This window comes from Phyllostomus discolor, chromosome 5, assembly GCF_004126475.2.
Source record: "Phyllostomus discolor isolate MPI-MPIP mPhyDis1 chromosome 5, mPhyDis1.pri.v3, whole genome shotgun sequence".
NCBI lineage: Eukaryota > Metazoa > Chordata > Mammalia > Chiroptera > Phyllostomidae > Phyllostomus > Phyllostomus discolor.
Window position 1 is genome coordinate 161,784,830 of NC_040907.2, and position 22,301 is coordinate 161,807,130.

The 22,301-nt window shown below is 49.9% G+C and overlaps 1 protein-coding gene across 1 annotated transcript in view; it reads right to left on the bottom strand.

The window, feature by feature from the left end:
- LOC114497038 (guanylate cyclase 2G-like) overlaps positions 1-22,301 on the bottom strand; it is a 30,946-nt gene that overhangs the window by 645 nt on the left and 8,000 nt on the right. Inside the window, 9 exon segments of the mRNA XM_036027527.1 lie at positions 2,321-2,426; positions 3,658-3,749; positions 4,689-4,787; positions 5,823-5,997; positions 7,049-7,085; positions 7,720-7,899; positions 9,157-9,299; positions 14,419-14,982; positions 21,792-21,863. Of these exon segments, the coding sequence (XP_035883420.1) occupies positions 2,322-2,426; positions 3,658-3,749; positions 4,689-4,787; positions 5,823-5,997; positions 7,049-7,085; positions 7,720-7,899; positions 9,157-9,299; positions 14,419-14,982; positions 21,792-21,863 (1,467 nt within the window). The 3' untranslated portion in view covers position 2,321.

Below are 22,301 nucleotides of genomic sequence, written 5' to 3' on the forward strand. Positions count from 1 at the left end.
CTAAACATAAAAGAGACCTTTAGAGAAGGAGGAAAAAATACATTCTCCCTTAGGTGGTCCTTGGTTGATACAGAAAAAACACTGGCTATAGATTTTAGAAAATGGCTTTTATCACACACATATGTACTGAGTACACACAGTCACATAAACCTCTATTAATCCATCCATAGATGTAGATGAGATAAAGATAGAGTTTACTTGTGTGTGTGCTCAGTATATACGTATACACTTTTATGCATGTGTATTATGCATGTGTGTGCCTGTGATGTCTGTGTCTGTGTATTCACATGTGTGTATACATGTTTCATGTGTATGTGTGCGTGTGGGTGCCAAATGTTTATGTTAAAGCGTTCAGTGAAAAAGGGCAGAAGGAGCGAAGCTATTCTGATAGGAACAAGACTTGTGCGAGCATGTGGGCTGGGGCTGGGAGGAAACACGCACACTCCATAAAAGTACAAAGATGGGGTATTAATAGACAGCTGCCATATCCTGCCCCATTCCTGCAGCTGTGAATCACTTTCTGAGGCTCTTTTAATGTAACATTACTCAGTTGCTTAGTTACTGCTACATGTATGTACGTACCTCCTTTCATCCTTAATATATTGCATTACCATTATTTGTGCCTCCTTTCTCCAACCAAACTGAGAGCTAAAGACCAATGAAAGTTTCATATTTTCTTGAGTCCCCCAATGTGGTACCTGGCACAGAACAAGTGCTCAATAATTCTTGAATTAATGATGGAGGGATGGAGGGATGCGACTGGTCTATCTTTCTAAGAGACCTCATAGTAGAACTTGCCTTATTCCCTTTCATGGTGGAGCACATTGTTTGGGATCCAGAAGCCCGATCCCAAACAAGGCAAGAAGTTATGAGGCCTAAGAAGACAAATTTCGGCCCGTTGTCTCTATGTTGGAGTAGCAGGGGAGGCTCCCCTGCCCCCTTCATATAAATGCCGCTGCCCTCCCCACTTCTGGGCATCAGTCAGTCAAACGCTTTCCAACTCTGGTGCTGAAGCCAGTGGACAGGAGCCACGCCTACCACCATGAAAACAGAACCGTGTCCCGGGAGGCGGGGTCTGCACAGGCCCCAGAGTTGAGCAGAACAGAAGCTCTGCTGATGGAAACTAAATGCTCAGGAGCTCGATGGAGATGGGGCTGTTTGTGAAACACTTCCCTCTGCCACTGGTTAACGTCCCCGTGACTGAAGGAAGGCAAGAGTTCCACCAAACGTTTTGCAACATTTGGTACTAAATGCTCTCAATCGACCAATTGGCCATTTGTTTCCCTATACGGAACTCCAGAATAGCTCCACACAGGCAGCTCAGCGGGCAGGCTAAGGAGAGACCCTCCCGCGTCCCGCTGGTTTTCCCCTCTCCGGTCACTCACGGGGAATTCAACAGGAAAGCGTCTCAAACGCGACACATCATTCAAACTGCTCGCCACATTCAGAGCAGCCGCACGGAAGGCAATCTGGATGCAGGGAGCTGCAAGGGATAAACAAACTCTGAGTGCATTCGGGGTTCAGGGAATCTATTACAGGAACCATGAAATCAAACAACATGGAATCCTATTCTCTGTGTAAAGGGGGACACACTCATAGCAGAATGGATGGGCTCATTCACCTTTGTCTGCTGGAGATCGCCCCCCCCCCAAAATTAAACACATAAATGAATGAAAATTTCTATTTAAAAGCCAAGCCTTGATTGCACCTTTTGCTCAGTGGCCAGGAAAGAAATTAAGCGATAAACGGAGGTCAGAGCTGCAGAACACAGGCCTTCCAGCGACGGCCTGCAGGTGTTCTGTCTGCTTGCAGCCATCACTGAAATCCTGGTCCTACTAGACTTCAGCGGTCGCTCCCACCTGAGGCAGAACTTTACCCCCTGAAAACATTCCTGAGATGCCTTCTGATAGGAGCTCCCCTCTCCTTGCAGTGTGAGCAGCTGATTAGGAAAACAAGCACAAAAGATTAGGGAGCAGCCAGCCACCTTTATGTTAAAAGGCAGAACAGGGCCACACCTGTGGGTAGCCCCATGCTTTCTCCTCCAGCTTTCCCCTCTCCCATAACAAAACTGCCAACCCGCAAGCTAATGAGCCGGAATTATTTGGCAGCGAGGGCAGTCTTACTGGCAGCCTTGGCGATGAACTCACTATGTTCAGCCCATCGGACTCCACATTTGCCCCAGGCCGGCTAGATGGTGCCCCCTACTGGGAATCTGACTTTATACCAAGGAACTACACCCCCAACATGGTGTATGTCATGCATCCCACAGACTTTCCTGGAACCACCTCCCACCCAAACAACTTTAAAGAAAACGACTCACCTCAGAAGATCTCTGGGACTTCAGCCTCTTCTTCAGTAAATTCAGGGAGTGGAGAGGTGAAGCCTTCTTTGCCTTTCAGCCAGACAATGGTTTGCTCTCCTTTGCCCTGTGGGAGGCAGAAGAGACAGCTGGGGAAGCACAGGGGAGGAGAGGCCGCCAGAGAAGTGAGGCTGCCTCTGAGCAGACAGCCCGGCTCTCCGGGGCTGGCTTACCGGAAACGCCATGCGTAGCCAGAACCGCAACCAGCCAGGAGCTGCTCCGATGCGGGAAAGGCCTTATGATACCCGAAATCCTGAGGATTCCCTCGGGCTGGCTGATAAGCCCAGACAGATGGTCAGTGGCGGCCTATGGCAGGGGGGAAGGGTCAGTGGAGGCTAAAGTTTGCTGCAAAGAACATCTTTAAATCATGATAATACATACTTTGGAGGTAGTACTGTGATGAGTAGGGCCCCAGGGGAAGCACCTCACATACATGTTCACATTTCAACCTTGCATCCGCCCTCGGAGAGCAGTACTGTCACCACTCCCGATTTTGCAGATGCTGAAACCGGTCCCCCAGCCCCCCAGCTAGTAAGTAGTGGGGCAGGGCTACTCTGCTGCTGTCCAGAAAAATCTCCCTCTTCTCCAAAGTCAGTTAATCAGACACAGCTACCAGGGCCGGACCCAGCAAACAAAGGGGTTAATGGTTCCTTCTTCCCTTTTACTTGGACCCCCACGGCCACCCAAGCACCCAGTGCCATAGTAACCACCCATAGCTACCACTGTGAACAGTTCCAAGATTTTCTTAAGAATATCTCCAGAGGAGAACCCCTTCCCCACCCAGATAGAGCGACGTTTATCAGAAAGGTGAGAGTGTGTCACAGTACATTTTAGTGAATGCCAGCAAGGAGGAGAGGGCAGAGGGAAGGGGAAGAGATGTTTAAATGCACAGAGATGAGGGCCTGCTGCCCCCAGGCCAGTGGGGTTTTATCCCACTACCTGGGCACTGCAGACTCGAGAGAAGGGACAGAGGGGAGCATGGGCACTGTAATTCCTGGGCTGCTATTTGCTGTTGCCCTGACTGGACTAGACTGGACTGGGATGCTGCAGCGAAAATCAGGGGGCATCCCACTGGGCGGGAGACAAGCTGTTTCCCCCGCAGCTTCTGTGTTTGGCCATTTGAGGGGACGACACAGTCTCCTCCTCAGGGAGAAGACCTGGCTGCCACAGGAGCCTCCACTTATACTGTGGGGGTCAGCCCACACCACAGCACAGAGACTCGTGCACCCCATCTGGCTCCTCAGCGTCTCCAAGCCAGACCCAAACGGGAGCAGGCGGGCGTAGGGGCCCGGTCTTACCTTGACTGCAGTGGGGCCTCTCTTCTGCAGATCGTCCCCTCCCACTGCCCACAGGGCGGCCGCAGTGCTCTGAGAGACGTGAATCCGGAGAGCTGCCAGAAACCGGCACTGTCTCGTTATTGCCCCGGCTGTGACCTCAGCACCACGTCTGGGGGGCTGGGCGGCTTCGGAGCGGAGGGCTGCGTTGCTCAAGTTCCCCCACGGCTGGCCGGCCAGCCGCAGGCAACCCCTCCGAAGTGCGGGAGTCTTGGGCCGGGCCCCCAACCACCCCAGCGCAGCGCAGACACTGCCGGTGCTGCTCACCCTTTGATACGCTCAGTGTAGAAGCAGAGATCAGAACTGACTCCATATGCAGGGGGGTCCCCCCCCAGGGCTGGGCTCCCACTTTCAAAGTTTATCTGTAAAGTCTTTCCTTACAAGCTCAAAGAGCAGTTTTATCAATGCAATGAAATTTCTGTAAAGTAAGAGAATTTCTGGCCCCTGTTGTTCTTGGCCATAGGTTCCTTCAATATCACCTAAACTATATATATTCAGAGACGGGCAAAGGATCACCCACAGGCCAGATCCAACCCGCCACCTGAGTTTACAAATAAAGGTGTGCTGGACCGTGGCCACACCCATCCTTTACACATTGTAAATGGCTGCTTTCACACGTAGCAGCAGAAGCTAAGCACTAGCAACAGAGACTATGGCCAGTAAGTCCTGAAATATTTATTGTCTGGCCCTGTACAGGAAAAGTGTGCCGACCCCTGCTCTTCGTTTAAACGATCTTATTCACCGTGCCTGACAGGTTAGGACTTGTGGTTTTGGGAGGAGGCAGCGTGTCTGCATGGCCCATAGAGAGGACGGGGCAAACGCCTGTCACCAAAGCCTGTGGTCAGCGTTGCCTGAAGTGGGTAACGATCCTACCCTGGAAATGAACACCCAGCAGGCGGAATGCAAATGGGCCTTCTAAAAATACCCGCGGGCGAAAGATAGGGGACCGGAGGGACAGTGATACGTGTCTGCAGAGGGCTGTAAGTGATACCCACGCAGGCTGCTGCTCCCCATCCGGGATGCCATGTTCACGGTGTCTCCAAATAGGCAGTATCTGGGCATGGCGATGCCCACCACACCAGCCACCACAGGGCCTGCCACAGGAGGGACCAAAGGGCAGAGACCAGTCCTGGACTCCATGATACACAGCAAGTCGACAATGCAATTCAGTAAATATTTGTTAAGTGCCCTTGTGGGGCCAAGCTTGGCAATAGATCGTAGGGTTTACAAAGAGGCAATCCACAGAACCCGCGGACTTCTGGTGGGGAATGATGCAATCAATCATCATGAACTGAATGTGTGTGTCCAACCCACATTCACGCGTTGAAGCCCTGACCCCCAGTACGGTGGTATGTGGAGGCGGGGCCGCTGGGAGGAAGTCAGGTTTAGAGGAGGTCATGGGAGCACGCCCCCACAGTGGGACTGGCGCCCTGATAAGGACAGGGAGAGACACCAGAGCTTCCTCTTTCCACCCTGTGAAGGCACAGCCAGAGGCCACCACCTGCAAGCTGGAAAGTGGTCCTCGCCAGACTCAGAACATGCTGCAATCCTGATCTTAGACTGCCCAGCCTCCAGAACGGTGAGAAAAGTGTCTGCTGTTTAAGCCACCCAGTCCAGGGTGTGTTGTTACAACAACGGAGCTAGCTGTGACAGAAATGAATGGCAATATTATTCCTGCACCGGAAATGTAAACAAAGCAGCGGCAGCAGCAGTACAAACACAGAACTAATTCATTCTGACTGCGGTCAGGTTTAATCTCAGTTAAGTCATAGAGGACAGGTGAGAGCAGGTCCAGCAACATGATTTGCAGGACTCAGTCGAAAATGAAAATAAGGGACCCCTTCACTCAAAAATTATTAAGAATTTCGAGAGAGTGACAGAAGATCATTAACCCAAGTGCAGGTGACTTCTTCCCAAGCCTCACGCCCATGATGAGTGTGACAAAAACAGACCAGGCCAGAGGGCGCTGGATGCAGAGGCACGGAGGAAAAGCAGCTCAGTAGAGCTCTCCTGGCATGGGTCTCCTCCTCATCTTTGGTTCACCTGGGAGTCTTTGTGTGTCCTGGTCGTTACCAAGCAATGTCACTAACTGGACATACACCCAGACCGTGAGGCTATTGGCTGTCTACCTTTGTGGAGGCCAGTCCAGAGCCTGAGCTTCTCCTGAGGCGTGTGCCCGGTCTGGAAGTGGATGGTGGCACTGAGGAAGTGCAAGGACAATGCAGCGATCTCGTCCACATGCCGGATTCCATTGCGGATGGGAAGTCCTCTAGCCACCATGTACGCATCCCCAATGGTTTCCACCTGAAAATAAAGCACCAATGTGGCCTTGAGCTCTCCATGAGGGTGGGGGCGGGGTCAGAGATGGCAGTCCCTCATTGCCGACCCTCGCTTTGAGGTCCCCGACTCTGAAGGGCCATACTTCCTAAGCTCCGTGCCATCCAAGTCCCAGCATTTTCCCAAGTGTGCTCTTGTCCCGGTTCTTCCACAAAGCCTTCCTGCCCCGAGCCCTCCTCCCCACAGTCACAGCTTCTTCCTCTGAAATCGGATACCGGTGGTGACCCTATTTGGCCAACCCAGGTTTGAAACTAGTTAGATGGGGTAAAGCTCAAAGGATCCCATGGATTCATCCAGTGGAATCCATCTAACCCAAATGAAATGCCTTCACCCCACACAGGGCCCTTGTGCACATGTACATACATGTGTACATGTTATACAAAACACAAACATTTATACACAAGTATAATGTGTGCACCTGCCTAATCTATAGCTTTCAGTTGCCTCCTAATAAAATCAGCTGCCAGTTCCCCTCATCTACAACGCAGAATGCATGACATGTCAAAGCCTAACGCTCCATGCAGCCCTTTCCAGGTCCATCTGCATTTTAGCAGAATCCAAAGACAATGTGGTAAAGGTGGCATCTCAGGCTTTGGTGGGTGGTCTGACCACCTCCGTCCCCTGGTTACCACGAAATTACAGAGTCAAGTAGTGCACAAGCCGAAGTGCTTCCAGGCTGCCTCTCCGCACCACGAGCACATCCTTTAGAACACAAACTGACTTTAGATTCTCGAGTGCAGAGCTCAGCTGAGCAGATGGCACTAGCAGGAAACCCCAGGGGAGGCCTCCTGACCCAGACGGGTCCTGTTGGGGGGGGTGTGACCTGCTCTTTGAGATTACCCATACCACCCTTTCCTTCATCCTGCACAGAGGCAACATCTCTGAGGAGCCCTGCAGGCCAATCACTGAGGACGTGTCACTGAGGAACATGACTACACCGCCCCCTGAATCTCTCTGGCCCTGGGGCCACATCAGAGCGCTAGAGTCATGGTCAGACTGGAGCTCTGTGGCAGCCCACCAGGCATGTGTAAACATGGGCCACGATCCGGCCTCGCCTGAAAAGTCAGAAACACAAGTGGCCATCATCAGCACCACCTGAAGGAAGGCACTTGATCGTTTTTTGTTGTTCTAGCCCACCATCAGCTTTACTCCAGGTGACCTGCTCCTACACCCCGGAGTAGCACCGGGCAGGGAGGGGGTTGGTGCCTCCCCTTTAGCTAGGAGTCCGAGAGTGGAAACGTGGGAAGCTATCTTCCTCTGAATTGCTAAGGATCACAGTAACAGCAGCGAGACCCACACAAGGCCCAAAGACAACCTTTTCAGAAAAGCAACACCCCCCCCCCCCCCAAATCTCTCTGAATCTGCAGGCAATATAGTCAGGAGGGAAACAGAAGGACTATCCCAGTAGAAGGTCAATGCCTCTCTTAGAAATGAGTTTACCATGAGATGAAATAATGGAAGGAAACAGAGGGAACAACGGAGGCTTCTTGACAAGGACACACATCTGTGATTAATCAAGCCCTTTTCCAAAAAACAAACAGGAAGACAATACTGAGTTTCTGCCGTGAAAACAGACAGACTGCCGGCCGGAAGCGGAGCCCTGCTCTTCTCGGCTGGCGTCTGGGATGAGCGCGTCCTCCTTTGGGGCCTGAGGCCAGGGGCTCACCTTGTACACATCGCGATGTTTACTGATGTTTACTGATGCGATCGAATACACTGTAGAGGTCATTGAGGAGCTTCACAACTTGCAAGGGGGAGCTGAGAGAACAGAGCGTTGTGAACCCAACAATGTCAGAGAAAAAGATGGTCACAGACTCAAAGTGCTCAGGTCCCACGGCTCGTCCGGCCTTGAGCTGCTCTCCAATGGAGCTGCAAGCAGAGAAAAGGATCGTTATTTAACGGTGTCACATTCACGGCACCGACAGACCCCCCCAAAGTCACCCTGGTAGATCCTTTTGCTTCTTCAGTGGGTTAGGTTTTTGAGGAACAAAATCCACCATCTAAAGGGGTTCTTTTGACACCTGTTTTTCCACCTGCATTTTGCCAAAAGAGACATTTTAATTGGGGTAGGTAGGGGTGGAACAGGTCACATACATGCCTTTACCAAAATATATTTCTCCCTGAGGGTACTTTATTTTCCCCTGTGGTTACAGAGCTTTGATTATAAAGACTCGGTCTGCAGATGTGGAAGCAAGTGTAAGCATTCAGAAATCCATAAATCAATATTTTTACTTCAATCAACCAGGCTCACATTGACACATTGCAATCCTCGACCCCATTCCTTTGCTGGAGACACATAGGAAGGTGCAGGAATTTCAACAGCATTGCTTCCTCCAAGGGTTTAGGGAGTGCACAGGTGAAAATAGAGTCCATAAGAAAGCAGGTTTTGAATCTCAAGTCATGGGTGTATATTGTTATTGTGTCAAGGTTTGGGATGTACAACTGAAATACCCGGAAGGCAGCAATTGACTGGATGCGTGGAACTAGACCGCCATCTAGTGGTCGCTCTCCTGTTGGTGCACCCACCATCCACCCCGAGAAAGACCTACGCTCTGGTCACCCCAAGTCAAGTCTCCCTTCCATCACCATTTATCCTCCCTTTGCCCTCTTCCTTGGGGTGGGGGGGGGGGTGAACATACAATACAATATACAGATGACTATTAAAAAATTGTCTCCAAAAACCCTCATTCTTAACGGGGACACTCAGGGCATGGATTTTGTAGTCATTTGACATATATGAATGAATGAACCAAAAGAAAAACATTTCATGTTGGGAGTTTGTGGGTAGCATGTATTTTAAAGACTGAGAGCAAGAAGACTAAGCAAAGCAGCTCAAGTGCATAAAGAAACACCTGAATGCAGTTAAAAAGAAATAAATAAAAGTTACAGAAAAAATTAAAAACTACAAAATACAAGACCTACACTACCTATGGGCTCCAGGGCCAGCGTCGCCACCTCCCTTTGCAGGGTGCACCGAACTCCATGTCAGGTGCCCGACCCATTTTCAAAGGCCCTGATGGACTCTTGGAAAAAAAAAGAACAAAGAAAATATTCTCTCCATTGGGAACCTCTTAGGAGGTGATGCTGTTGCTTCCCTTGGAGAAAAGCCCCGGTTCTCCGGAATACCTGGGCAGGATTTCGGACAGGAGCTTATCCACCTTCCCCTTCTGTGCCACCAGCTGGCTGGTCCTCTCCTCCACCACCTCCTCCAGGTGACTGGCGTACACTTCCAGCTCGCTCACCATACTGTCTAGCATGCTCACGTGGCTTTAAAAGAACCCAGACATTAACGGAGTTTTCCAGGAGCTTTAGGACCACAGTGGAGCACCGCTTCCAACCACACTTTCCAAGAAAACGACTGGCCCAGAAGGTCTCCCCTTTGCGGGCTGCCCACGGACAGCAGCGGAGGGACGCTGGCGATGAGGCCACGAGGCAGGGCAGAGCCTGCCCTTCCCCAGCTCCGTGACCTTGATCCGCGCCCTTTATTCCTCTGAACCTCGGTTTCTCCGTCTGGGGTGTGAGGACAATGATGCATATCCTGCTGGGTTGTTCAAAGGATTTGGGGGGATCCTGGCTACGGAGCACCCAGGGTCGTGTCTGGAGCCCAGTAAGCAGTGGCCCATGCTGGCCTCCCCTACTTCCCATCATGCTTCACACCACTATCGCAGCCAATCAAAAATGTAGATTTTAGGACAGATGATTCTTTATTTTCTTGTCAGATGACAGGTGTGAAGGACACTTCTAGACCCTATAGACTCTTATTTCAGAAGGGTCTGCAGAGAAATTTAAATTCCTCATCTTTCAGAAGAGGAGACTGAGGCTCGCATGGGAAAGGTACTCACCTTGACGTTAGGGACCACATTTTCTGCGTGAAATGTCAAGACATACCAACTGACCCAGCACACACCATTTAAAAATATTCTCAGGTGGGGAATGCAGAATGCGGGGCTGTTGTGTTGCAAGTGCAAAATCGGGAGTAGTCACACAGGGCTTCCTCAACCGACTCCAGCTCCTTCTAGCACATCTGTGCCTTCCTACGATCAGGGTGGCAAAAGACGACACAATCGTCCTGGTCTGAAGCAAGTTACTATTGAGAAAATGGAGAGCATGAAAACTGTAACTCAATACCCTGCTTGAAGGTTGGCGTATGATCCATTATCGCATAGTTCAGTCCGGCTTGTATCATCCTGACCCTGCGGACGGACGGTGGTTTGAAAAAGATTCTGAGGCCGGGTCACAGGTCACCCCGGGAGAGAGGCCTTGGCGGGTCAGCGATGTCTGGCGTGGACAAAGGAAGGCAACGGAAGTGTGCCCCATTTTCGTAACACTTGTGAAAAAAAAAGCAGAATTTGTCAGTCCACACTCACCAGCACGCAGCACAGTGCTTTGCATGTGGTAGGGCTGAGTGAGCAGATGAGGGAGGGAGGGAGTCAGAACCACCCACAGCCAAACAGTTTCCAAATTCTAACGGATACATAGCTCGGAGGAAACATCCACGGCACATCTAACTCACGCTTCGGGGCCGGCGTCTCGTAGGATTCTCTCGATGGAACGGAACGGGGGCCTCTTCCCTGGAGACGCATCCCAGCACGCCCTCGCCAGAGCCACGATCTGATCTTCTCACCGCCCTTCTCCTCCGACGGGGAGGGTCGGAGGGGGCCTGGCGCCGAGGGGTCTCTCACTCGGCGGACGATTTCTGGAATTCGTGTTGGGTTGAGAGAGGCCCATGTCGGAACTTCACGCCATTTAGTACGCTACACGGATGTGCTCCTAAACTTGTAAACCGCGTTTCCAAGTAGATTGAACAGATTAGAATTTCAGAGAAATCTGAATCTTTTTATATCCTGAATCCTCCTGAAAAAATGAGGAATCTAAATGAAAATCATATAAGGAGCCCCTGATTAATCTGTTTTTAGATTAATTTCTTTCTAATAAAACTTTTCTTAAAGTGAAGCACATCTCTGTATGATTTCAGAAGTGTACGAGCATTTCATATTAGAAATCCCCAAAGTGGTATATACAATGTTGTGTTCCACAAATGTTACATAAAAGATATTTTAACAAATAATAAATGTTACCTACGTGTCCTGTGTCCAACTTTGTAAACATGCTTCACTTTCTCACTGACTTCTACCAAAATGTATTAACTATTCTGCTTAACCAGGTTTTGTAAAGGAAATATTTCAAGAACAAGGTACATATGTTTTGGTATGAAAATACTGTAAGGTGCAACAATATGGATGAATCTCCAATGTGTATTATTAAGTATAAGAAGCTAGTCTGTAAAAGCAAGATCCTGTACAATTCTGTTTACATGATCTTCTGGGAAAGACAAAGTTACAGAGACAGAAAACAGATCGGAGGCGGCCAGGAGTCTGGGGAGGAGAGAGGGTTGAATCCGTGAGGAAGGACCAGAATGGTTTTTAGGGTGGTGAAGCTATTCTGTACAGTGCTGTGATGGCCGATACAACATTACACTACCTACTTGCCAGAGCCCATAGAACTTTGCAGCATGAACAGTGAACCTTAAAGGCTGCTAATTTAAAGAGAGTCTGTCAGCGGGGAGACCACTCAGCCCCAAGGCAGCATGCGGACTCACCACACACCAGTCTAACTGCATTACCCACGGGTGACAGAGCCTCACTGGAGGGGGCGCAGGTCGGGGAAGCGCTGACTCAAGAAGCTCCTGACATGACTGGAGAGGGTAAGACTGAAGATGAAAGGAACCGTTCACAATGACTACGTTCCTGTTGGTGGGAAGGCGGCTCACGGGCACAGACCAACAGGGCTGAGAGTGTTGCACACGCATATCGGATTGGACACGTCAGTGAACGGATGGAGGGAGCCAGGGCCTCACTGCTGCACAGGGAGGTTGTGGGTAAGGAATAGGGGAGACCAGAGCGAATGAATCGTGTGGTAATGACATTGGAGATGTCAGCATGAGCTCGCGGTTAGCTTAATATGAATACAGCTGGGTAGATACAGGTATAATCGCACATATACATACAAGTTAGTGTACACGTACATCAGAACCCCCTGGCAGGCGGCTTGTTAAAACACAGACTCCAGACCCACCTCCACAGTTTCCACATCGCAAGTTCTGGATCAGGGGGGCCTGAAAATGCGCATTTCTAACAAGTCCCCAGGTGATGCAGCTGCTGAGGGTCCAGGGACCCCACTGCACCGGTGCCTCACCAGCTGGGGCTCTTCGGCACCGCCTGGGAACCTGATATAAATGCAAACACTCAGCTTCCACCCCAGACCTACTGAGTCAGGAACCCTGAGTGTGGGACCCGGAGTTCTGTTTTAACAAACCAGGCAGCACTGATGCCCACCAGCGTCTGAGAGCCTCTGGTCTGGTGTGCGCAAAGAGTAGGTACTTATTGAGCTCCCAGCACACAGGATTATCTGTAGGGAAGGATGAGAAGTTAATGGCAGGAGCGTGTTGGTCCATAAAGGAGGCTCACGCTGTACTTTTCCTGGTCGCAGTCCTGTGTATGCACTCACCCATGTGGCCGGCTCTCATTTACCTTTGTGGGCAGAGGACTACCCTGAGGGGGAAGTATCCCGCCTGTCCTCAGCCTTCTTACCGCCCCCCCCCCGCCCCCCGGCCGGCACAGGGGAGGGCAGCTGAGCCGAGCATGGTAGGCGGGCTCCCCCTGGGCTCAGCCTGCGAAGACCTGTGCAGCCGCTTGTTTCCCAAGTCAGATGCACCTGGGTCTTGGATTAACCTTTGTGGATTAGCCTCCCCTCTGCTTCATTTAGCCATAAATTAGAAACTGGAATCTCCTTCCGAAGCAACTGCATACATTCAGAAAGCCTCCTGACTTGAGAAAGGCTCCCAGGAATGCATGGTCATCTAAAGATGCGACTTGAGTGAGGCCACTGGGGATGGACTGGAGACGGCAGGCAAGGAGGAAAAAAGGAAAAACAAATCAGAGAGGAAGCTGGGCTGGATGTCCACAGAAACTCACATGTGCGGGCGCGCGCACACACACACACACACACACACTCACACATCCCTATTGTCTCCCCAAGACAGCGTTCTCGGCCTCGGTGGCAGGTCAGCATCACCTGGGAGCTTTAACACCCTGCTGCTCGGGCAGGCGCCAGAGCCCCTGGGGCGGAGAGCCGGACATCAGTAGTTACCCAGGCTCCCCGTGTAATTCCAATGTGCAGCCAGGGTGCAAAATAACAACAGTTCCAAGGGGTTACATTTTTCCAATCTTGATCAAATTTTCCTCCATTTCCTACCAATTTTACCCTTAATTTCTCTGGTGGAATGTGTTGAGATAACCTACCAACCCCCCAACAAAAAAGCCTGAATATACCCTTTGTGTACAACTGGGCAGTATTTACAAAAAAAAATTAAATATGTTTTAAATGCACTTATTTATTCACGCTCATGGACAGACATCTATCCTGAAGAAACATTCCCATATGTCCACAAAGATTCAAGGATGCTCATCGCAGCAATTTGTAACAGCAAAAAAATGGCCAAGAACCAAGATGCGTATCAATCAACAATATATGGCACATCCTTAACGGTGAAAAATTGGGTAGTCCTTAAGAAAGAATAAGGCAAATCTGCATATGCAAATATAAGGCAAGAGATACTCAGGCAGAGGGAACAGCATGTGCAAAGGCTCTTGGAAGGAAGTACATCAGGCGTGGGGAGGCCTAGGAGCTTGGCCGGTGCGATTGAAAGGAACAGCGTGGGAGGGAGGTGGACTTAGGAAGGGGTAGTGGGCTGAATGGTGGTCCCCAAAGACACTTGGCCATGTCCTAAGCCCGAAGTAAAATCCCGTGCCCATGAAGCAGTTTCTCCCTCCTCCTCCTCTCCATCCCCAGTCCCTGAAAACCACCGGTCCGCATTTTGTCTCCAGATTTACCTATTCTGGATATTTTATGCACTTACCTTCATTTTCAGTGAGGTGTATAGGTTTATATTATTATAGGTTATACTCATTAAAACAAAATATATCGGAAGATGGAGAAGTAGGACCTGGCAGGTCTTTGAATTGCCCCGGGTCTTTCTTGGAGGACACATCCTACCCCCGTTCCAGAACCTCCCACACGCGCTCAGCAGAGCTGCTGGCCACGTGCTGCTCCAGGGAGAGGGGGTCAGTGCTGAGGGCTCTGGGCTCAACAGGGCCCGGTCACATATGGAGTGAGACTCAAGAGCGCTCGGTTAACTCTGGACACGCAGGAAGAGTCCTCAAGCCTCAGCTGCTCTCATGAGAAGGAGGGGTGGACTCCAGATGGTGGGTCTTACCAGAACCACCTGGGAGCTCTTAAAAACATTACGATGCCCAGACCCCACCTTCTGACGCAGTGGATGTGGGGTGGGACCCAGCCCCTAAGTATTTTTTTTTTAATTGTTCAAGTACAGTTGTCTGCCCTACGTATTTTTAAAAGCTTCCCAAGTGATACGGGAACACAGAGAGAACAGAGAACTGCTAAACTCTTCATCCTCAAAGTGCATGGCAGATCATCACTCTGCTCTGAGAGGTAGGAAGATGTGATGGGACAGAGAGGACTACAGACAAGGACAGTGACTCGCTTCTGGTCGCCCAGCTGAGCTGGGACGATGGCTAGTTCTCCCAACTCAGACATCACCCCAGCGGCCCCTGCCACCTGTTCTCGTCGCCCTGGGTGAGCAGAGCAGCCACATGCCGCCGGCTCCAAAGGAAGGTGCCCACGAGCATCAGGAATCAGAAATGGGGCAAGGAACCTCCCTACCACTCTGTCCATAGCTAGTGGGTCCAAGACCTGCCAGTGGTTACCTGAGTGGTCCATCGTTTTCTCATAGGTTCTGTATGTCTGGCCATACTTGAGCTCCCACAGCCCAAACCCCGACAGCTTCACCTGCATCCGACCGTCCACCAGGTAGTTGGAAGGCTTCAGGTTTCTGTGGGAGCTCAGTGGGCTCCTATGAAGGGACAGCATGCCCTGGGAGGGTGCAAACGAGCAAGTGAATCAGGGCAGGTGCCGATGGACACCAGGGGAAGCGGAGACAGGTGGAAAGGAACACAGACGCACAGACCCAGGGTGGGTGGCATAGCTACTCTGTTCATTTGTGCAAGAGCCACTGGCACAGCCCCTCCCCTAAGGCATCGACCAGGTCACAGACGCTCAAAGAGAAGAAAACAATGTCTAGTCCCTCAGTGTGGAACCATGAAGGCAAGACCATCTTCAAACAAATATGACCTAGTGGTCAGGCTCCTGAGTTCAAATCCCAGCTCTACCACTCAGGGGAGGGCAGGTTACCTTATCTCTGTCAGCCTCAGTCTTCTTGTTAAAATGGCAATGGCAATGAACCCCGCCCTACAGGGCGGCTGTGGAAATTAGATGTGATAATGCACATGAGACACCAGACATGGAGCATGACACAAAGTAAATATCCACTTACATTATAATGAATCATGTGTATAAATACGATAAAGACTATGTAACTAATTGGAAATGCTTACCAAGGGAAGTGAGTCAGAAAGGCAATGATATCGTAGCCAAGACCTGGAAACAACCTGGGTGTCCCTCAGTGAACGATGGGATAAAGAAGGTGTGGCCTGTGTATATAACGGGATACTACTCAGCCACAGAACATGAAATATGCCATTTGCAAGAACACGGATGGATCTTGAGAGCATCACGTTAAGTGAAATAAATCAGACAGAGAAGGACAAGACCCAGATGCTCCCGCTCGTAAGTGGTATCTAAAACAGAAAGCAATGAACGAACAAACTCACAGACACCAGCAGATACCTGCTGAGAGGGCAGGAAGATGTGATGGGACAGAGAGGACTACAGACAAGAACAGTGACTCATTTCAGGTCGCCCAGCTGAGCCGGGACAATGACTACTTCTCCCAACTCAGACATCACCCCAGCGGCCACAGTACGTATGACGGTGACCAGAGGGAAAGGAGGCGGGGGTAAGACAAAGAGAGTAAAGGGGGTCGAATACATGGGGACGGAAGGAGACCAGACTTTGGATAGTGAACCCCCAATGCAATATACAGACGATGTGTAATAAAACTGTACACCTGAAACTTATATAGTGTTATTAAACAGCATTGCCCCAATAAACTTAAATTTTTAAACAGAAAGGTAGTGATAGTTCTCCTTCAGCAAGGAGACGGGGTATGGGGGGGGTCTTCCCATGGGCGGAGAGGGGTTTGAAGAGAGGCCTGGAGTCGGGGAGGGAAACCATGGCTTGGGAAGGCCAGGGAGACGGAGAGATCAGGTTGGAAAATGAGAACTATCGTGCCTGAAACACGAGCCGAGAGGCGGGTGCTTGCATTTCCCTGGTGTTTCCGAGGGCGGACCTGGGAGTGGGGACGCGAAGGCTAAGGGCAAATGACTAACTGCAGTGCAGAAGCCAACCCCAACCGTCGGGGGAGACAGAGGGAGACAGAGGGTTTTCATTTCCTTACCTTCCTCAACGGCCTGATGAGAAAGCCAGTTTCTAGGACTCACAATACTGACATCAAGTCCCTCTACATCTTTAATCTGAATCTCTGAACCATTTATTTTTAGAATATTTTGTTTGGGAACTAGCAGAGACCGACAGCCTCAGCATGTCACAGGTACAGGGCCGTCGCAGAGCCGATGAACCTGCGTCAGCCCAGGGCGCCTGGGCCTCCTCTCACCTGCCTCAGCCTAGAGGTTTCGGAGTGAACAGTGAAAAATGACAGTGCCCTTTCTCAAGGCTTTTACCAGATTTTCTGTTTTGTTGTTGTTGTTGTTTGGTATTGTTTTGTTTTAGGTTTAGAGTGCTAACCGTATGCCAGGTAGCGTCCTAAGTCCCTCACTTAACCTAGCTCATGTAACCCCTAGGGACTCCTGGAGGTGGGTGGTCCTCTCCTCAACCTCATGGTGGTTGAGAAAAGGGAGAAATGACCTTGGCCCAGGTCACACAGCCAGCCGGCAGTGCAGCTGGACTGGGAATTCCGCAGTGTGGCTCCCAAGTCCAGGCCCCTGACCAACGGCTCCTTTGCTGATTAAAAAAAAAAAAAAAAAAGCCTATGGAGGGCAGAGAGTGAGAAGTGATTACTTCAGTTTAGCCACAAGGCTCCATGGACATCCAGGCTGTAATGTGGATTTGTGATGAACGAACAGGTAACCCTAAGCCTCTCTTTGGAGACACTCTGAAATGTGCATGGAAGTCCTGGGAACAGGGTACCTTATACATCGCATCCCATTTAGCCTTTTCTGAGGTAGGTTACTATTCTCCTCCTTTGTTTCATAATGAGGAAGCTTAGGGTCTTAAACCGCTCCCAAGGAGTGGGGGCAGAGCTGGGATACGAACCCAGACTGGGCTGCCTGCGAAGCGCAGCTTCTTCGAAACCACTGGATTTGGCCATGTCCAGCGCCCTGGGTGACTGTAGAGGAAGAGGAGGCTGGGTCAAAGGGCACCTGATCCTCCTAACACCCTTATGCAAGAACAGCCAGGTTCAAATGAATCTCAAGCCCAGCGGAGAAGGGGGAAGGTCGCCCATGGGCGTGGCCACGAGGAAGCACTGGCCATCCGTGTTCCAGCAAGGAGGAAGGTGTGGAGGGCCCCCGAATGGACTGCTGCACCCAGAGACGGGGTCCTTGGGCCTCCCGGGCACCAGCTCAGGGACTCGCCTCTTCCTCAATGGTGATGCCAGGCTGAGTCACGGTCTCAGCAAGAGCCCTCAGCCAATACTGCCTTAGAAATACAGGCTAATGCAGAAAGTAATAAGGAAACTTATAGGACAGAGAACACACCGACGTTGCCCTTACCCGCCAAATCAAGAGGCTGCATTCCTTCATCAACGTGGCTTGTTTTTGTGAGAAAATATAGGTGAATCACATTTGGGACATGCAACCCACTCAGCTGGGCCTGGGAGGGCCTGGCTAGAGTTCTCCGGAGCTTCTCCGGGCACTCACTGGCCAGGCCTGGGCTTGAAATCTGGGGAGCCCTGTGTCCCATCCAGAGTGCTCGCCAACCTCACAGAGGCCTCGCCATGCATCAGGGCCCCCCTGACACCCACAACTGTCCCTTGCCTCACTACTGCCAGGCCAACCCCGGGCACGAGACATTTTACATTCCGGTCGCCACCGATCCCCCCTGACATCAGGGGTATTAGTAGAGCTCATTCCATAGGGCATAAACCACTTGTTTGGGGATACTCAGAATCCTAGGTCTGTAGGCCTCTCCGGGAGACAGCACTGTCTCTCTGGTGTGGTGGTTGTTCTTCCAGCCTGACGGAAATGCATGGGTGCATGCACATTGTCGGAGAACAAATTGAACAATGAGAGGTGCACGATTTATGTGCCAGGTGTTATGCGTTAGGCAATTCTGTCACCTACCCGTCTACCAGTTACTTTTATTTTCCTGTTGGAAAGCTGGGGGTGGCCCCCAGGGCTCCTGTCTCTGGGTCCCACGTCTGTGCTTTCTGGTACTTAACAGGGAGGAAATGCAGCCCAGCCCAGCTCTACAGACAGATGGGCTTCAAGCCCCCATCTGCCTCCTACCAGCTGGGCAGGTTATGCCAGCTCAGTCTCACACTTTCCCTGTGAGATGGAGTGAATATTAATATTAATACTGGAGTTGATGAATTAATAAGTTCATTGTGAATTACTCAGAGCACCGTCCACTTGAAATATAATACAAGCCACAGGTACAATCTTAACTTTCTCATTAAACGGGCAGAACTATGCTCAATAATATAGCTTATTTAACCCAATGTATTAACATATTATCATTTAACATGTAACCAACATAAAAATATTATATAATTTATTTTTTTCCTAAGTCTTTGAAATCTGGCATCTATTTTACACATAGAGCACATCACATTTGGATGAGTCACATTGCCAGGGTTCAATGGTCACATGGGGCTGGTGGCTGCTATATCCGGACAGGGCAGACTTACCCCACAGGGATAAGATAAGAAAGTGCATGTTTTTGAGTACTAGCAATGGAGTTATCTGTGGCAACAGTAACAGTACTGGCCCTACCAATGCTGACAATATTCATGAGATACCTTCAATGAAGTAGGCATGGTTCTAACCATTTGATATACTTTCATCCTCACAACAATGCCGTGAGGTAGGCACTCCTGTTACCTGTATTTTATTCACAGGGACACCGAAGCTCAGGGTGGTTAAGGTCACCTGGTCAGTAAGTAGCAGAGCCAGGCTTCAAACCCCCTACACAACTTCTATGTCAACTGCCCTTCACCCTCTTAATCCATCGAGACTCCTCTTCCTTAGAAATGGAGACCCATCTCTCACTTAAGACTATTATATCTCCAAGGCTCCTTCCCCAGCTGGCTGGACTCCTTGGGGACAGAACAAGGAGCCTTATTCCTCTGAGCCCTCCTTGACCAGGAGCAGGTTTGACCAAAACCAGGTGTTCAATCAATACGCTTCCATTATTTTGAAAAGTCTGTGGCATCCCGGCATCTCTCTGATGCCTGGTGTGGAGGTGGCTCTGGTCCAATGGGCCCCAGGAGAGAAGCTGTTCTTACGGTTGGTCTGTGGTGGCCAGAGGCACAGTCTGACCCCAGGGCTCGGCCCAGTGCCTGGCTTCCTGCCAAAGTCACCCACGGTAAAGCTCTAAGAAATCACCTGAAGTCCCCTTTCAAGGAATGCTGGCACAGTAATGGGTCTTGAAGGGCCTCAACGTGCCTTAGCCTAGCTCACCGTGACTTCCTTACACAGTTCCATCGTGTGCACGCTTCATTTCAACAGAAAGGGATCCCTCCAAAACAAGGTTCCAAGTTGTCGTTCTGGCATAGAGTAGGGGACAGACTCTGACCTAGGGTAGCTGACGTCACTCAGGAGATTTCCCCCCTTTTTCTTTTTGTTTCTTTTTTTTTAAGATTTTATTTATTTTAATTTTTAGAGAGCAAGGGGAAGGAGAAAGAGAGAGAGAGAGAGAAACATCAATGTGCGGTTGCTGGGGGCCGTGGCCTGCGACCCAGGCATGTGCCCTTACTGGGAATCAAACCTGCGACACTGGTTCGCAGCCCGCGCTCAATCCACTGAGCTACGCCAAGACAGGGCTGAGATTTCCCCCCTTTAATTATCATTCTCACCCACCCCAGCATTACTCCAGAGAAACTTTTGGCTTAATGCTTCTTGATAGCCAAATGCCCAAACTGAAAAGGCTAAATCTATTGGGCATTCCCACCTTGGGGAGAATTCACTAGCTTTCTCTTCACATCCAGTAGAAATGATGTCAGCTGTTTTCAGTGGGGCAGGAGACAGATTGTTGGAAGTCTGGAGTACTTCCCTGGGCTTGCCGGGCAGGGAAGGGAAAGGGGGTGAAGGGAGGGAGATCAGAGCAGAGTAGGAGAGGATGCCACGTCACAGTCCACTTCAGAACTGTGCCACTGCCACTTCAATCATTTTATATGGCCATTTCCTGACAATTTTTTTTTCTCTAGCTAGATTTTAAGCCATTTAAACTTAGAAACAAGTCCTTGTCTTTCTGCCAAGGTGCCCAGAGTCAGATAAATCATTAACAGATGCTCAGTGGAGTTTACCGAAATAACAGTGTTGGCTCGGTGTCATCCAAAGAGACCCAATCACAAGATCATTTCTGTCTAAATTACTTCCCCTTAAGGCCTAGGAAGTCAAAGTCTCACAAGGCCGTTAAGACTCAGCTTCTCAGAAACGAAGAGCAATTAAGTCCTCGAGAAAGACCAGCCTTTGGATATCAACAGGCCAACATCATCCATTCACCTACACAGAGGCTGAGGTCCACAGAGGAGACCGAAAGTTGAAGTCACTCAGTGAGTCACTCACTGGCCCTGTACTCCAAAAGGGCAGAGCTTCTGTTTCACCTTTGCATCCCTCCCAACACGCAGGCTGGGTCTTGCCCACAGGAGTCTACTGGTTGATGAATGGACTGTTGATTGACAGGTGGTGGCCAGCCCTGATTGTTGTCACACTGAGAGGCTTCCGCACCGGAACCCAATCCAAGGACTGGCCCTCCCTGCTATGGTGAAAACAGATGCAGTGAGTTTCGAAAGGACAGCTGCATTTTAGCCCAGGTTGAAGAGATCAGCCTCAGGTCCACACTGACATGGCCCATCTGACTTACCTCCCACCTGTGAAATGGGGATAATAATAGATCTACCCTATGCTTTGTTGTGAAAATTAAGTAAATTAATATATACAGGTACTGGAAAGTCTTGGGGCCAAAGTAAATATATTTTAGCTACTACTATTATTATTATCCTCTTTTTTAACTGCCACCACAGGCCTCTTTGCCCAAAGCAAAGATTCTGCCTGCTTATTTAAATCTGCAGAGCTATATCGCTGTGTGACAGCCTTGCTGGTACTGTGGCTCTGATCCCCACTTTCTGGGAGAGGAACAGAGGACCCAGGAAAAAGAAGGAGTATTCGGAATTCTCTCTCCAGTTGCTTTATGGTCTAGCAATTAGATTTTCTTTTGAGTAAAAACTTCTGTCCTGAAATGGAAATACCATGATTTCCTGATTGGGTAAACCTAGCCTCCCTTCCAACAATGATACAAAATACTTTACTCTCTTGATATTTACCTGAGATCAAGGGGAGAGAAAAGAATGGAAAATTTGACTGAAGTGGTATATATTTTTTTTGAAGTGGTAGATTGTAGAAGTGGGATCACTTTGTTTGAAGAGGAGATCTCAGAAGGACCAGACTTTTCGGGAAAATTCTGGCTTGATTTAATACACAACACAAAACAATTCAAAAAACACTATGGTGTTTGTTCTTTAAAATAGTTTGTGTCATACTCACATTGACTATGTTCTATGCAAATGAGAGCTTGAATATCCAATCCATTTCAGTATCAGAATTTCACAAAACATCCTGAAAGGCACAGTTATTGAAAATGGCACCAGTGATTCAACCGGAAGCACAGTGGCTCCATATGTCCAACAGCTTTGGTTCTGAAACACTGGATGGTTTTGATCAGAACGAAAACAACCCAAGACAGAGCTGAAAAAATTTTAGGAAATATCATAATCTGACTCAATGTTGAGGAAGTTACAGTCTTGAGTTTTACAAACACATCCTTGTTCCTGACATAAAGTGGATGGTCACCTACCATGGGCGGGGTGGGCCCAGCGATCCAATTTAGGGAGGGGTAGCTGTGACTGCTAAGGAGCTGAAACCAAGCTCAGCCGCTTTCCATCCAGAACAAAGGAAACCAGACACTCAGCCACTCCACTGCTAATCTGATCCCCTGCAGGCAGCCCAACAGGACAATTCAGGTCTTGCCATTAGACCAGAGGAACTGTTCTCGGA